The sequence below is a fragment of the Callorhinchus milii genome, unplaced genomic scaffold (assembly GCF_018977255.1).
Source record: "Callorhinchus milii isolate IMCB2004 unplaced genomic scaffold, IMCB_Cmil_1.0 Scaffold11, whole genome shotgun sequence".
NCBI lineage: Eukaryota > Metazoa > Chordata > Chondrichthyes > Chimaeriformes > Callorhinchidae > Callorhinchus > Callorhinchus milii.
In genome coordinates this window covers 11,578,155-11,595,325 of record NW_024704752.1, presented here as the reverse complement: position 1 = coordinate 11,595,325, position 17,171 = coordinate 11,578,155, and the positions used below count along the sequence as shown (strand labels likewise).

General features: G+C 38.6%; 1 protein-coding gene across 4 annotated transcripts in view; it reads left to right on the top strand.

Annotated features, from left to right (window-relative positions):
- Nucleotides 1-17,171, top strand: part of rab6ba (RAB6B, member RAS oncogene family a) — a 115,011-nt gene that overhangs the window by 72,800 nt on the left and 25,040 nt on the right. For 3 of the 4 annotated variants that reach the window (XM_042339157.1, XM_042339159.1, XM_007909526.2), the window contains exons 3-4: nt 12,263-12,316; nt 15,252-15,357. In XM_042339157.1, coding sequence (XP_042195091.1) covers nt 12,263-12,316; nt 15,252-15,357 — 160 coding nt within the window. Of the gene's footprint in view, nt 1-12,262; nt 12,317-15,046; nt 15,153-15,251; nt 15,358-17,171 lie in introns of all 4 variants that reach the window. The other variant, XM_042339158.1, reaches the window with a different exon arrangement.

Sequence of the window (17,171 nt, the reverse complement as noted above, 5' to 3'; positions counted from 1 at the left end):
ATAGAAATTGGAAGCAACCAAGAAAGGATTGTATTTTGTCATGAGTTAGTTGATTAGACTAGGGCTTGAGGGAGAGAGTTCCAGAGTTTCTTGATGTAGTGGCTGAAGGCACGGCCGCCAATGGTGGCACGGAGGGGATGGGGGATAAACATGATAAGGTGACATGCTATATCAAATGGAAGGATTATTATTCTTATCATCATCTTGTGTGGATAGATGTGATCTGTATGCCTGCAGCCCCTGACACACTAGTGGGCAATGGTAAATATCTGCCAGGTTGGTGAAGACTCTCTCTAAAAGTCCTAATATTTTGCAATTCTACACTGATTGGCTACTTGGGGGCAAATCAGAACTCGTATATGAAGTGGAAGGAAATAATCCAGCATTATATTGGGTAGCTCTGCGGAGTTGGGTAGCTACAATCCTGTTTATTAATTCCCTACAACTCATGAGTGACAAGTGGGCAATGAGTATTAATATTAAATAGCCTTCCAAAGTGGTGAAAAATAGAAAAAATTATCTCATTGATTTCTGAACTTCAATGGAACTTTGTTCACCTTCGAGCAGATTCCAGATAATGAACCTCTACAGAGCGAGTCGCTTTGTCTTCTCTCCTGGGACTGACTGCAGGAGATGAATGTCCAAACAAGGTCCAAGTTCATTTCTTACCTTCACATATATACTTTTTAGCTATCGTCAGATCAGAATTACTATGTTCCTTTTCATTCAGCAGAGAAACACTTGTGCTCAAACTGGAAATACTATTAAATTTTGTTTCCCTCTAATTTTGTTCCTCTAATTCTTCTCCCCTTCTGAAGGTATTTGACTCCTTTTTCATTCAATTCTATGGAAGTAGGATCAATGGATTTAAATTGGAAATAACCCAACCCAAATGTTAGCGTGAAAATGCATATACTGTACTCAAAGTATGGGGAAAAACCTACAAAACAAAGTATTAGAGACAAAAGATAGCTGTTCAATACATAATAATATAATAATAATAATCGTTGCATGTGATATAGTGCTTTTCATGTCTTCTCGACATCTCAAAGCGCTTCACAGAATAGACTGTAAAGTGAATTGACTGTATATTTGTGGGCGAAATGGGATGTCATGGTGGAAGAAAGAAACAAAGGTCAGCTAGTGGCACAGAAATCCTCCATCTCCTCTCCCACATGCTTAAGAACATCATCACAGTGTCCAAAAATGTTTATTTTTCTCCCCTTCAAAAAGAGAAAAGCAAATTACAGCAAGGTCAGTTCAAGGCAACGAAAGAGACTGCAATTTAAAATATATAAATTCCACGTCTTTAAATCAAACTGGCCTCTTCTTGCTGCTGCTGGTTGCTTGTTGCCATCTGTATCCCTGCAGCCAGTCACAATCTGCTACTGTAAGCTTCCAATGAAGATTAAGGCTTGTGGAATTAATGGTGCATTAGCTGGCTGAATTGAAATTGGCTTGGTAATATAACGCAGGAGGTGCTGATCTACGGAAAAGGCTCTGAATGGGGGCAGTTACAAGACACATTCCCCAAGGGTCTGTAACGTTGCAGTTTACACTGTTTCTAAATGATACAGAAGAAACTGTTTCTGGTTATTTCATAACATTTGTTGATAAGCGTGAATGAAATTGGCAGCATTTGAAGGAACCTAAACAAATGCCGTGAACATGTAAGGAAAAGTAACTGATTTAACTGTGGATAAAATCTACACGTACATTTTGAAAGGAAGCCTGAAACATAAACGCTATGAAAGGTTGTCCATTAGCAAAGGAAGATGATTTGGTTGTGATAATAAATTCTTCATAGGAAGGTGCCATCAATAAGGTAAATTATACATTGGGATTTATTGGAGGAGTGGAATTTGTTTTAAATGTAAATGGGTCATGTTAACGGTGTCTAACTCAGTGGTGCATACCTCTAAAGGTTATGTAGAAATCTGTGACCCTCTTTTAGGACCTTATCTACAAAATGATATTGATACATTGGCGAGATTTCAGAGGAGATTGATCAGGGTTATTCTGGAAAATAGAATTAAAGTTATGAAAGAGGATTGAACTCAAGCAGAACTTGTTTTCTCTCTAGGGGCAGCAGGAGCCATGCTCTGGGACTTTTAAAATGATGAAAGACATATATTAAATGTAGAAGTAATCAGGCTGCTTAAAGTACCACTGGCATACAGAATAAGCCCTGAATAATTCACTGCCCCCCAGCAGAAATTGATGGGGAGAGGGGGTAGTGGGGAATGTTGAAATAATAATAATCCTTACATTTAATCCTTGCATTTCATATAGCGCCTTATCACGCCATTGAGGCATCTCAAAGCACTTTACAGAATATACTGTAAAGCAAATTGACTATATATTTTTAATTAGTTATGTCATGTTGAAATTAGTCCCGTTGGTAAGTATAGCAATGTTGGAGAAACTAAAGTCAGAGGTCACAACCTTAAAATCAGAGGCCAGCCCTTTCACACTGAGTTGAGGAAGAACTTCTTCACTCAAAGGGTGGTGAATGTATGGAACTCACTCCCCCAAAGGGCAGTTGATGCTCAGTCCTTGAACATATTCAAGACTGAGATAGATAGATTTCTTATTGCAAAAGGGATTAAGGGATATGGGGATAAGGCAGGGTCAGGTTATTAGCTGGAGTTAGATTAGAAGATCAGCCATGATTGAATGGCGGGGCAGGCTCGAAGGGCCGAATGGCCTACTCCTGCTCCTACATGTTGTGTTATGTTATGTTGAAACTGTGTGCTTATAATGAGGGAAAATCTCATTCTAAGCACAGTTACATTCATTACCTTTAGCACTACTGGCATTTCTTACAACTAAATTTGAAGAAATTCCAACCAAAGTGTCCTGAGGCACTACCCTGCCTATAAATGGAAGTTGTTGTTGAAGAATTTAATTGCCCACAGTACTATAAATACCAATAGACTTCAAAACGCTGATGGGAGTCTATTGTGTATTTATAGCGCTACGGAAACAGTTTATGCTATCCTCTTGATCAATTCCTCCAAAAAGAAAGTGAATGGATATTTGGTATAAGAACAGGGTTACTGTTTCCTCTTCCAGTACACCACTCATCTCATTTGTTGAGGTTGTAGCATATCTGCATTACACTCACAATCTGAGCTTTGAAACATAAAGCCTTACTCAGCACTAATAACTACTGGTTCGAACCTGCAGTACTTCTCTGTACAGATGTTCCAGAGGAGGACATTCAGATGGAAACGGCAAATGTGTATCGATCAAGTCTTTCAAGCAACCTACAGGAAAAATTCATCTTTGTTGACGGTTCACAGATTACATTGCAGTAATTGATAGGATGAAGCTTTCACTTTGGTCTTAGTTCCTGATTTCAACCCAGAGTATAAATAATGTGAGGCTTCTTCATAATCTATTGCTTTGGGACATGGATCTCAAGTGTCTCATTTTAGGTAGGCTTAGATTTCTGTAATGCCTCATTATCCCAGATCATATTTTTTTTCTTGACTATTTATAAGACCATTAGGCAGGTTTGTAGGCCATTTATTTCCTCCAGGAATCCACGTTTCCTCTGCTCCTTATCCAATTAACTTCTTCACCGCTTGAATTTCTTCTCAGCCTATGAATCAGATTTTGCTCACAGACAACTATTATCTTGATCTGGTATTATGTTGGCTCAGCGCTGCAGATGCTCATAAGTTATTTTGTCCTGCTTGTACTCTCTGTTGGAAAGGCGGAGCTGAGTACATCCAGCAGCCTTGCCCACTATACTGTGCAAACTCATTGTAAAGGCTATGTTGGCTGGTGTCATAAGCTTCTACAGCACCAGAGGCTGCATTTGTAGTGCAGAAGCACTTCAAATAGTCCATTGTTTTAAAAAAAAGGACATAATTTTCCCCCCTCCATAAGGTTTAGTGAGTATTTCCAACAATAGCTGAAATATACAGACCGAGAAGGTTTGATACCCAGACAGTGCTGAGTTAGCTTGCTGAGCTGAGGTGTCACGGGAGCCTTTGCAACCCATGTTAACGAGGAAAAAATCAGTACGATTGCAGATCACTTTCCAGCTACTCCTACTGGAGGTGCAGGATTTCGGGTGAAGAATAGACGAGGCTTGGATCTGACCCCTACTATTAATATAAAACATATTAAAACACAATGAAGTGCAGTATAAGGAGTCTTACACGAACAATGACCACTTGCGTGACATGGCAGAAGATAACCTTTGCCTGACAACGTGCATCCAAATGGGAGGGGAAAAAAAAGGAACAATCAATGATGCAAAGTAAAGCCTGTTTGTGGGGATATCTAAAATGGCTGCTTGTGAAGCACACTGGCTAAATCTGCCTGAGGACAACAGGATTTTGAGCAGTAACGTTTTTTTTTAGTCTGTACTTATGAATCTTCTAAAGACCAACAGTGGCATTTCCAGTAAAAGACTGCTAACTCTGAATGAATCACTCCTTTGTAAATCAGACAAGCGTAGGAATAGACAGTGCTCTCCAAGACATTAACGGTACTGAAAGCACCTTTGAGCTGTGACTTGGAATCAGGTATTCACATTAACTGGTGAATATGCTGAAAAACCCGGAAAGTGGACTCTGTGTTTCAAATATTAATCTCACCCTGCACAGTAATTCTGCTTGTTCTGGATAGACGTTTCAAGCTACTATTTTTATTCTGTTTTTCAAAACTATTTATTATATTATTTCCAAAGTCGTTCTCCGATTTAAAATAAATTCAGGGTAATATTTCTAGCCTTCAAAGGAGCTAAATCTACATTTTTCTAATTAGTATTGGTAAGCGGACACTGTCTGTTCAATCCAGACTTCTCATATTGGCTCAGTAGTTCCCTTTGGCAGCCTTTCGGTGTTACAAATCGATGGGAATTATTTTAGGAGGTAACAAAACTGGTGGATGGGGTCTATCCAGTTTATATTATTTTCCTTGGATTTTTCAGAAAGCACTTGATAAAATTCTGCATTCAAGAAGTTTAAAGAAGTTTAAAAATTATGAATGTGATAACATGGGAATAAAGATAGAAAAATGGCAAATGAAAAACTTTTGACGGAAGGACAATAACCAGGACAGTTCCGAGAAGGTACTTGGTTACCCTTAATTCATGCTTTTGTGAGAGAGTACAGCCTTCAAGTCAACCAAATGCATTTTAAATCCAGATGGAAACTGGCCATGCCCAGTCTTTAAGCTAGAATTCTCCCCTCACACCAAGAGTATCCTCCTGGAGTCTGGATGTCTGATGCATAGGGGGAGCCAACTCCAATAGTACTTGGGGTCCTCCTGGCAAACCTGCAACTAATACGTTTCAGAATTAGGTAAACGGGTGCATCACTCCGGGGAGGGAGTATCCACACTCCATTCCATACACAACAAATTTTCATGCATAATTTGTATGCGTATGTGGAAATCTCAGTCTGGTTTGGATGCTCTTCTGCATGTGTCAGACATCCAGCTGACCCCCCAACCCCAAATAATCCTGTCACGCATTAAGTGAATTGTATCATGTCATGCATTAAGTGCTCCAAAATCCTGCACTGTGTGAAGGATATTATATAAATTGAAGTTATTTTTGTTGATGAATAAATATTCCATGGCACACACTGATATCTGGGCACTGGAACAGGGGTGAAGGGTAAGCCATGAGGTCAACAGAAGGAAGAAGGCTAAGTTTTAGTAGAGATGCGAGGCAGGATATATTCTTGAGTTTTTACTTGATTATCTTTTGGGAACTATAAATAGTTGAATTGCTTTCTTATAATAATCCATGCATTTGACACAGCTGATAACACTGAAACATCTCAAAGTGCTTCTCAGGGAATTGCTGTAGTGCAGGACTATGAATTGGCAGGTAACTTGTGCACAACGGTGTCTCACAAGAGCCATGAAGTGAATGACCATTTTTATCTGAAGGATTGGTAGCCAGGACATTGGGAGAAACTCCCTTTTCTTTTCCAATAGTTTCACATTGGTCATGTGCTTGCCAAGGGTGCCATCAAAGGAGCTAAACCTACATTTTTTTTAAAAAAGGTACAGATGGTCAGAGGAAACGTTCATTGCACTCTGTGTGATTCAATAAATTAAAAATCTCTCATATTTTGTATGCAAAGACCTTTAAAGGGCTCATTAAAAATGAACTTAAAAATAATTAAAATCAACATTTAATCTATTTGCTTGAAAAGTAGTCTTTTTCAAATAGGAGGAGTTGAAACATGATTTAATGCTCGCCTTTAAAAACATTAGAATGATTCCCTTGAGTTGCGAATGAATATAAATGAAATTCAGTGTACAGATAGTTTGTATATCTGCCGTGCCTAATGGAGCTGCTTCGTTGGGGCTGTGTGTGCAGAACCTTCCAGAAGTCTTCCTTTACTGCGCAAGCATTCCTTGTTAATATTTGATATCCAGATTGGACTCATTTATAATTAAAATGCTTTGACATCTAATGAGATGAACAGGTTGAATAAGCAATGCACTAACTCTGTTGTGAGCGCAATCGGCAATTAGATCACAAAAATTAAGTAAATGTTTCCCAAGATGCTAACCTCAAGCTGACAGAGAGTTCTTTTGGATTATTCACTTGGAAAAAAATAATAATGAGTCTCTTTTTGTTCTTAGCAAATTATAACATCAGCCTTTTTACAACTGAAAACTGAACTCCCAAGTTATTACTGCATTGTAAATTCCATGGAAGAGAAAACTGCTTAGAAGGATTTTTTAAATTTACTACAAAAGAGATCTCTATGTCCAACTGCACAAACCATATCTCAAAATGCTGACTTCTTTATAAACCTCAGCTGCCCACCACCTCTTATTTAAGGACACTGCTGAAACTGCCCTTAACTTTATATCCAATTACTGATCACAACTTTCTCAGTGGCAGAAGTTTTGAGCTTAATTGGAGGAATCCGTTGCGCAAATAGAAAGGGTGTATAAATAGGCCACTCAGTGTGTTCATTGTTCGTGTTCAAATCCATTCACTCCCTGGCACCTCCCTATGACACCGGCCTCCTACTTATCCCTCACACCCTCCGCTCCACAATTGGAGATTGTGCTTTCAGCCACTACGCCCCGAAACGGTGGGATACTCTCCCTCAATCCCTCTGCCTTGCCCCCTCTCTCCCCTTTTTCAAGTCCTGCCTGAAAACATTCCTTTTCGACCGTGCTTACAGTCACCTCTCCCTCCCCCAGCGGGCTTGGAGTCAGGCTCTACCACTGTTAAGTGCTCTAGACTCTACCCTGCGTGGAGGAAGATATAGAAGTGCAAATTGTTGTTGTTGTTGTTCAGTGTGTTCCTCATGAGAATTCTCTGTTGTTACCTGATTTTTTTGATGTCAAGGATTGGGAGAAATGGGATTGTGGTTGAAACTGATTTTAAATCAGAATACATTACTGGACTGACTCTGCTTGCATTATCCTGTGGGATTGAGAAGAGTGGACCAGGGGATATCCTACTTAAGCCACTTTTTCCTGGAAAGTTGTCTCCCTTTAGATTGACCTCATGGCCTCCACCATCTCTCAGTCTCTGCCTCCCTCAGATGCTCTTGTATTTACTTTATTGTTACTTTTGTGGTCATTGCTCATTCAAATATTCTTCTTGTTCAACCCAAAATCAAAACAATGCTGACCCACATAGTCCCTCTGTATCCTTACAGTGTTGAAATGAAAACGCAGCACACTATCTCCTACTCTTAACTCATTCTTTCCCAGGAATGTGGAATTCCTTATCTCTATCTGTCTTCCCTTCCTCCTGCAATCTTCAGGTAAGGTTGCCATCTGGTCAGTTTTCCACCTGCACAGTTTTTTTTAATGAATATTGAGGCCAGTTGTTTGCAGCAATAGAGGTCAATTTCTTTTTCCCCATGGGAATGCACAGGGTAACACAGTTCAGAAATGGTTCGGAGGCTGTTGACTGACAAACCCCAGCACCCATGTTGAGGGGCGGGGGGAGGGATCAACCTAGGTGCAGAGTCTTTGTTTGAGTACCGGTCGATAGGGTGGGAGGCTGAAATAGCTGAAAAGATGTCAGCAGGTCAGACATCAGAGACTGATTTGGAGGAAATGGAAGGGGACAGAGGGAAAGAAACAAAATATATACTGCAAGAAATCTGCATAGGCAGGCTGATATTTTTTCTGAGTTTTCGCCTGTAAAACCGATTTTGTCTTGAACTTTAAGATTGTGCAAAATTATACAAAAATTCTTAAACTCTGTCTTAATTTGGAGCTGTTGTTTTTAAATCAATTCAAGAATTTTCCACCATTCTGTGTGATCTTGAATTTCGAATTAGAGTAATCTTCCAGGCTAAAATTGGATCAAATTTCAGGCCACGGTTGTCCAAGTTCTTACTCTCGTAGCTCAAAAACTAAGAAACAAACCAAACCACTATTGAATTTTATTCAGCTGCATCCAATGTTCATTCAATTACTCTGGTAAACTCTTAGTTTGGGGAATGTGTTGATTGATAATTTTATCCCCTTCCTCTTCTGAAGGAAAACAATTCCATGAGCGCCAGTTGATCTTGGATGTCTTGCTCAAGTAACCATTACTCATGTGTGAGTGTTGACAATGAGCATCTGTAGGGGATCCAATCCTATCCCCTTTTGACCTCCACACTTGTGCACTTCTAACCGGGATTACTGGATTATGGTTAGTGGTAGACCCTGAGCAATTTTTCCCTCAGAAATTCCAAGGCCATTTGTAGTACCCTGACTGAGTCTCAAAATGATTGCCACTAGCTTTCCTAAAAATGTCACAAGCTTGATTTGAATTACATAGACTGTCAGCCACGCATGTAAGTGTCGATCAGTAATGACCTTGTTTAGCACATAGGTCCCAGGCTCCAGAGAAGTGAACTCCAGGACATGCAATCGTGCAACATTACAGCCATGAAGTAATAAATGGTGGGAAATGTGTTTTGCATCCTAAAAAAAACTTACAAACTCTTCTGACATTCGGCCACTCGCAGACCTCCACCCTCTTTTGAGCATTTGTTTTGTGTTATAGAAGGTGACAACCCAATCAACAAACAATTAAAACATTAACTTTTGTAGTTAATGAGCAGTTGATAATGGTGGTGGTTGCACAGTAATGCACTACAAACAAGCAAAACACAATGTGGTTATTCATTCTCAGTATAACGTTAAAGCAATTGGGATCTCTTGGTCCAGTAGATCTCATCGGTGGGGCCTTCTTCAATTGTCTCACTCCCACAAAATGGTTGCCATGAAGATTGACGGACTGCTTAGCTAACTATTCTCTATGCAGTTTGGAAAAAGTGCTCCAAATTGCACGGATAGTGTGACAGTGAATGCTTGGATTTCAGTATGTTCTTCACAAAGGCTTCTGTCACAGCGGCTTGGCAGTGCAGAAACCCTGTCTCATTATCAGGCGTACGGCAGGCTTTGATTTGAAGGTCGCTGAGCCATGTTCTCCTGCCTGGGATATGAAGTATTCTGTTTTGTGGCCGGCAGTAATTATGTTCGTGAAATTCTCACCTCATCTCCTTTGACAAGATCATCCCACATGGGCTATTTATTTCAGTGTGGATGTTCTTGGCCAGCCTGCTGTGTATCTTTGATTGGTATTCTGTAACATCGAAGAGACTTTAAACAGCTTTCGAGTCAATATTAGGAATTCTGGAATTCTATTCATAGAATATACAGCACAGAAACAGGCCATTTGGCCCAACTGGTCTATGCCAGTGTTCATGGTCCACATGAGCCTCTTCCTGCCCTTCCTAAACTAAGCCTATCAGCATAACCTTCTATTCCTTTCTCCCTCATGTACCTATCTACCTTCACCTTAAATGCATCTATGCTATTCACCTCAACTACACCTTGTGGTAGCAAGATCTTGTCAAATGAGGTGAGAATTTCACGAACATAATTACTGCCGGCCACAAAACAGAATAAGGCCAGATATTCCCACCATTCTCTGGGTAAAGAAGTTTCTGCTGACTTCCCTATTTGATTTATTGGTGACCATTTTATATTGATGGCCCCTGGTTTTGGTCTCCCCCATAAGTGGAAACATGTTCTCTATGTCTACCCTATCAAAACCTTTCATAATTTTAAAGACCTCTATTAGGTTACCCCTTACACTTCTCTTTTCAAGAGAAGAGTCTAAGCTTGTTCAGGTTTTCCTGATAAGTATAACCTCTCAGTTCCGGTATCATCCTTGTAAATCCACTTTGCGCTTCTCCAGTGCCTCTATATCCTTTCTATAATATAGGGACCAGAACTGTACACAGTACTCCAAGTGTGGTCTAACCAGGGTTTGATATAAATTTAGCATAACTTCCCTCCTTTTCATTTCTATCCCTCTAGAAATGAACCCCAAAACTTGGTTTACTTTTTTTATGGCCTTATTAACCTGCATCACTACTTCTAGCAATTTGTGTATCTGCACCCTTTTCTAGGCAATATGTGACCTCCTTATTCCTCCTACCAACATGTACCACCTGTTCCTTACAGAACTTGTTCTTGCTCTAAAACCAGCTGCTAAATCATGCATTGCTTTGATTCCAGCTGAACCATCTACTTTTTGCTGCATGCAGTTAGTAGGAATGTCGTGCTACATTGTGTCTTGTTTTTCTTTCTGTTGGATTAGACGGGTATTATCATCTCATCTCCACCCTCAAAACGAATGAACCTTGGGGTACATTGTATTCTGTCTTGTTTTGTGGCTTAAAAGGACATTGTCATCTGATAAAGAGACTTTCAAAAGACATCATCAAATCAGTAAAATTGCACCAGGTATTAACGTGGCTCAGCTAGAAGCACTCTTGCCTCTTACGTCAGAAAGTCCTTGGTTCAAGCTCATGTTAGGACTTTGAACTCAGTATAAACTGACACTCCAATGCAATGGGGAGGATTGCATCGTCATGGCTATTTGTAAGACATTATTGTGTGCAAATTGGTTACAACACTTTCCTACAAATACAGTCATCAAACCTAACAGAAAACTCTGAAGTGTTTGACCTATTTTAATATATGATAAATATTATATCCAATGTAAGAATCTGTGTCACACCACATTTATGTCGGTGACTTGATTTGTAATACAATCTTTCATCAGACTCTGGATAAATCAAAATAAAATCTTATGAATCAGACTGCAATGTTATCTTTGAGCCTGTGTTTCATTAAGTTGACTAAGATCTTTGCTGACACTCTTGAAGTTAATCATTTCCTTCATGTTTTAGTCAAGAGTGAGGCAATTTCTGCAGTTTATTGGCTGAATATCATAGTGAAATAGCTAACCAATCCAACCAGTCTTGCTATGGTGTTTACAATCATACAAGACCAACAGGAAATATTGTACTTTTTTTGTAATTTAGCCTCTGATAATTCTTTTGGTATTTTATAATACTGTTGGGAAAAGTTTGATGCATTTCAAGCACATAACTGAACAGCTTGTTTGTAATTAGCCCTGGCTCATGGTTTTGTAGATGGGGAAAATACAATGTTTGAATGGCTTGAGTTTTATTACTTTTCTTTTGTGTTGTGAAAACTTAATCCCATGGATAGAAGGGGATCTTGCCTTCCCATTACAGTAACAAATGTTCGAATTTAAATTTGTTTTAATCATGGTTTGTGCTGGTGCAAGAGAATTGTTCCTTAGGTTAGGAAGGTTGAGGGGCCTGTATAGAACTTGCAGTGTGGTGGTGGGGGGAGGGATATATCTAGAGATTGTTATTGCTGCTGCAGGTAAGATCAGCTCACTGAGCACAAACAAGCTCCATTTCACAAGAGGCACTAGTTTTATCAACTATAAATAAAGAGAGACAGGATTTGATATTTGTTTATAATCAGGGAATAGGATTATCCCCTAAGCATAGTTTCACTCAAGAGTAGACCATTGATCTATCTAATGTACGCAACCATTCACAACCATTGACAGCTGTCTTCAGGAACTTGAGTTATTTCTTTGTACTTAGAGTTGTTGAGATCTGGAAGTTTGAGAGTTTTTGATATGCAACACAATGAATCTTGGCTGGTTGAAGCATTCAGACACAATATCTGAGCTGGATGAAGAAAAAAATGACCCGGAAAGGTCTTCAATGTGGCTTTAGTTTAAACCACGGATGCATCAAATGGCAGTAGTGAAGTACTTGTACTAACTCGAGTCCAATCATTAAAGTTGATATTAAAAACTCAAAAAAGTGGGCAAATGTTGACAAGTTGTTTTTGAATGTATCTGCAACAGCAGCTGTATATAAACCAGTCTCCTTCAGTACTTATCCATTTTGTTTTACAGGCAACTATCGGAATTGATTTTCTATCAAAAACAATGTATTTGGAAGACCGAACAGTAAGTAACCGTAATTTGCTTCAGTGTACTATTGAATGTCCGATTTAGTTCACCAAGAATGTTTAAATAACTGATCGAATTCTGTTTGCTTAATGTGCAAATTATGTATTTCAAATGTTCAGTTGATATATGAATTTTTGTTAAGTTTTCTTGCCTTATTTCCTTTCCTCTTCTGGTCCTACAAAATGACTTTAATTAAATGATTTATTTATTAATATTTTGGAATCCTTTCAGGATGAGAGAACCAACTTTTCACCATGCTTCAGTATAATTCATTGAGTCCCATCCCAACAGGCAGAAAGCTCTAGTCTTGAATGTGAAGCTTTTAAATTGGTTTCCACCGTTTCATTTATTATAATGCAAATTAGATTCATTAAAATATTCTGGTCCCAAACATAATTATAAACTAGATTAATGCAAATCACTTAATTCCTTTATGAAGCCTGCTATATATTATCAGTTATGTTAAAAGAATATATTAGTAAGTTATACCAATTACCAAATTAACATATGTAATGGCATTATAAAATAGATCTTCTAAAATCCAGAAACCATATGGATTCCACTGCTGTGAAACATAAAGGACTGAAGTGTGCTAATTATGTTGATTTGCATATGTAAATTAAACAGTGACCAAATTTCGCTGTTCCTGTCTTAGTAATGCTCCATCGATGTCTTCAAGAGAAAAGGTCACAGTATTTTTGTGTTACAATATTCAGGCTTGAGAGAGTTAATGTGTAAGTTATTCCTGTTCAAATTTATTTCCAGCTTGGTTTCCGAAGCTAATTGCTAGAGTTGTCATATGGGAATTTGTTGTACTGGAAACTGTGCAGATTAACACAGAAGACACTGCTCTGCAATCTTTAGAACTATATTTACCCTCCTTCCATGGCGTAGACAACCTGAGAATTTTTGATGATGATGCTTCTATTTTTTGATATGGGGAATGGCTCCTTGTTCCTTTCTTTAACGTACGTATCTCTTTCCCAAATTAAATGAAGATAAAGTTAAATATAAACACCTTTCACAAAACCCAAAAGACTCCATATGTGAAAGCTACAAGGATGCTTGAATGTGTCAGCAGATTCTGGTTAATCTTCAGTTGTTGCCCATTTTTCTACTCTTAAAAGGAAGTAAGACTTGAGTAAGAGTAACCTACTTATAATTACATTTTGAGGAGTTTAAACTAGAGAGAATTTTTATATTCTTTAAGTAAAAGCCCTTACTTCATGACAGTGAATAGTGTTGCTCTGCGGAGGAGGCTGCATTAAATCATTGGCCTGGTTTGAACTCCTTCATGCTCCTGATAACTGGTTGAATGTGGCCAGCCATGAAAAATGCACTCTGAGCATATTACTCCTTTTCTGTAGCATGCTCTTTCTTTTAAACTTAATTATCCTTCAGTCTGTTTTCTGTTCTCCTTGCCTGACAGCATCAATATTACAGAATGAAATGAGCACAAAGCAGAAGTAGTTTGGGATATGATGCTGGTATAACGTTGCCATCTTGAAAGGAATCCATCAAATACTGGATTGGCTCATCAGAAGAATGTAAATCTGTGTTGTGTCACTTACATCCAGTGACAGCAATGCATTTTGATTTAAAACTAAAATGTGATTTGATGTATGTTATTCCTTAACGTAAACACCAGTTCCATATGCTTTAATGGTTTACAATCCATGTCTTATTGAGCATAAATGTCACTCCTAAAATTTCTCTCAATGGTAATAGCCTAGCTTTGACTCATGGTGATGAACAATTTACTTGAAAATATGACCTCTTGGATATTTGGTGGTGACGTTAGTTACCACACATTTCTCTGGAGAACTGGATTTGAATGCAGGCAGACTGAAAGTAAAAATCTTCTCTCCGTGTCAATTATAGGGGATTCTAATTGACTTGTACTTTGAGTATACGACCTTTTAAAATAAATTGTAAAAATATATTAATTTGTCTTCCCATATTTCTCCTGCACCTTCTCTCGAGTTCACGTTGGCTGATGGGTACAAGAAAATTGCGTCAATCAGAATTCTGGGTGCTGCTCATGAAACTGAAATCATATAGGCGGTAATGTCAATTACCATCTAAACATCAGATTTTAAAAAACTAGGGCTAAGCAACATTCTTAATTTGCCAAAAAAGGCACTAATGTATCCAGTTTCCCACTCTCTGAAACCCAGGAGGGAGTTAGTGGCAAGATACTGCCAAACCATCTTGTTAATGTGAAGATGATCTTTTGGTTCATTGGTGATTCCTGTTATAGAGGCAGTGCACAGACATTGTGTGTCAAGACAGTCTTAGCAGGAAAGAAAAAAAGACTAACCCATGATGGTTTCCTTTCATAAGCTCTATTCACTTTTATTTTATATTCCCACCTGGAGTGTCCTTTAACTTTCATAATGAAAATAAAATTGATTAGGCAAATTGTTCCAATTGAATTATGCAGCATTAATGATTTTATCACCAATGGTAAATTAAAGCTTGTTGTCTCTTTAATGGACCTCAGTGAGTGAGTGCTTGAAATACAGAATTTTTGGTCTTTAAGAAAAAGATGGGATTCCAGTCCTGACGATTATTCCTCATTTAATCCAAATAAGGGCCAGGTGAAGGTTTATATAAACTGCTGATATTTCAAGGACTGTCCAGTACAATGGCTGCATGCCGAGAAAAACAATACAGAGATGCGTTTGTGTCTTTGCAAGAATTTGTCCTACTTCTTCCTTTCTACAGATCAGGCTTCAGCTGTGGGACACAGCAGGCCAGGAACGCTTCCGTAGTCTCATTCCCAGTTACATCCGAGATTCAGCAGCAGCTGTTGTAGTCTATGATATTACAAGTAGGTGTCTGGATATTGTCAGCAATATTTTCAATGTTTCATTCCTTTTATTTTTGTCCCTTTTTTTTCCTTTATTTCTGTGGTTCACCCTCATGTTAGGTGCGGTTGCAGTTGTGGGATACAGCAGGGCAAGAGCGATTCCGAAGTTTGATTCCCAGCTACATACGTGATTCCACTGTAGCTGTTGTTGTCTTTGATATTACAAGTGAGTGCAGCGTTTTGCTAATTTGCTGATTTACTTCCTTCTTAGTGCCTCTCCCTGACCTTTCGGCCTGCCTCCTGCTGCCCTCACACTGTTCCTTAACCAGCTAGATGCACGTTTCCCGTGTTGTATTGTATCGTTTCTCCTTGTATTGCCAATTCCTTCATTGATTTTACGATGTGACCTCAGGTCTATCAACTCTTGCTTCTTCCGACAGTTTTGAAGCTCAATGCTACTATATTAAAGTCACTTTTGTTGTACAGAACATGTAATATTACCAGTGACAGGATGGTGCTGTTATGTTCCCACCTGGGAGATACATGAACATACTTGTTTTATCATTACTGATAACAATATGATAACAGGATTACAGAAGTTCATATTGTGCCTGCTAAAGTCTGTACTGAAGTGTGAGCTCTTCCCAGTCTCTGATATTTGTGTTGAATTCTCAGAACAAACATTTTCTGGAACTGAACTGATTATAAAACCGTTCATAGTAAAAACACATCTAATTAAATAAAACAAAAAGGCCCAGTATTAAACAACTCTTTTTTTATTCTCTCTTCACCCACCTCCATAACCAAACATCCGATAGGAAAACAAAACCTTATAAATTATTGAGAAAACTTGACTTAGTTGGCCAATTCCATTCTGAAAATGTTGTAATTACATTCAAGAGATTTCTTGATCCCTCGGCAAATTTATTCAGTTTATTGGTGGGTCATTCCAGTTGGACATGGCTATAATGCTCTTATGGTTGATCAGCCTGCCAACATTCACTGTTATATGAAAGATGACTAATCGGGAACCTTACCTAAGTGGAAAGAGTTCAGAACAGTCTTTTAGGAATAAAATGGCAAGAATAAGTGTTGAGAAGATGAAACGTGAAGTGAATAAGGTTGATGACCATCATTTCCATTCTTGACACCTTGTTGGAATCCTGCCAAGAGTAATAGGATTGAAGTTATTTCTCTCCCTGATTGTTGTTAAGATTTTTTAATGAAATTATCATACAATCGCGCATAATTCAGTACAATGGTTCTGAGCTTTTTAAAATAACTTTGCTAGGCGACTGTGCTCGCCCTTTACATAGTACTAATCAACAGATGGAATAGCTGTGTACTGCGTCTTATATTATCTCCTCTCTGTGGAATTGCATGCTGCAGTGGGTCTTAATATTGACCTCTAGCTTTGGATTATTATTTGAAGTGTTTTAGCTGAGCTTCGATTTTCCCCTCCCAGTCAGAAGTGTTGAGAACAATTACATTAAGTGTCCTTTCATTCTGCTCGCTGTATGTGGCCTGGTTATAAACAAATCCATATTGGCTGAAAATACTTCTGAGTAGGTATGATTACACAACACAAAACTGCTCACCCGAACACAGCACAATGTAATACTTTGAAAACAGTAATTCCTTGAAATCTGAGATTTTGGAATTAGATTCACAATAGAATTCAAACTAAATGTAGACAGGTTCCTCAAAGCCATTAAAGCATGTGTGCTACATTTCTATAATCCAATATATTTATCATCAGAAATGACTTATTATTTGGTTCCGGGGGCGGGTGGGGGGTCAATTTGATTGGGGGGGGGCGGAGAGAATTCAAACCAAAAAACTTCAGTCACTGTCTCCTAGATTTCAGTTGTAGAAAAGTAACATAGATCGGGTGGGTTGTTTTAATTATACAATGAGGCACGGCTGCTGGTTAGTTTCTGAAGGCAACAAGCATTTTTGCTGATCAGGGCTTCTTTAATGATTCAACTGAGAAACATTTGGCACTTTATGTCCATAGATTATTTGAGACCGATTCCTCTT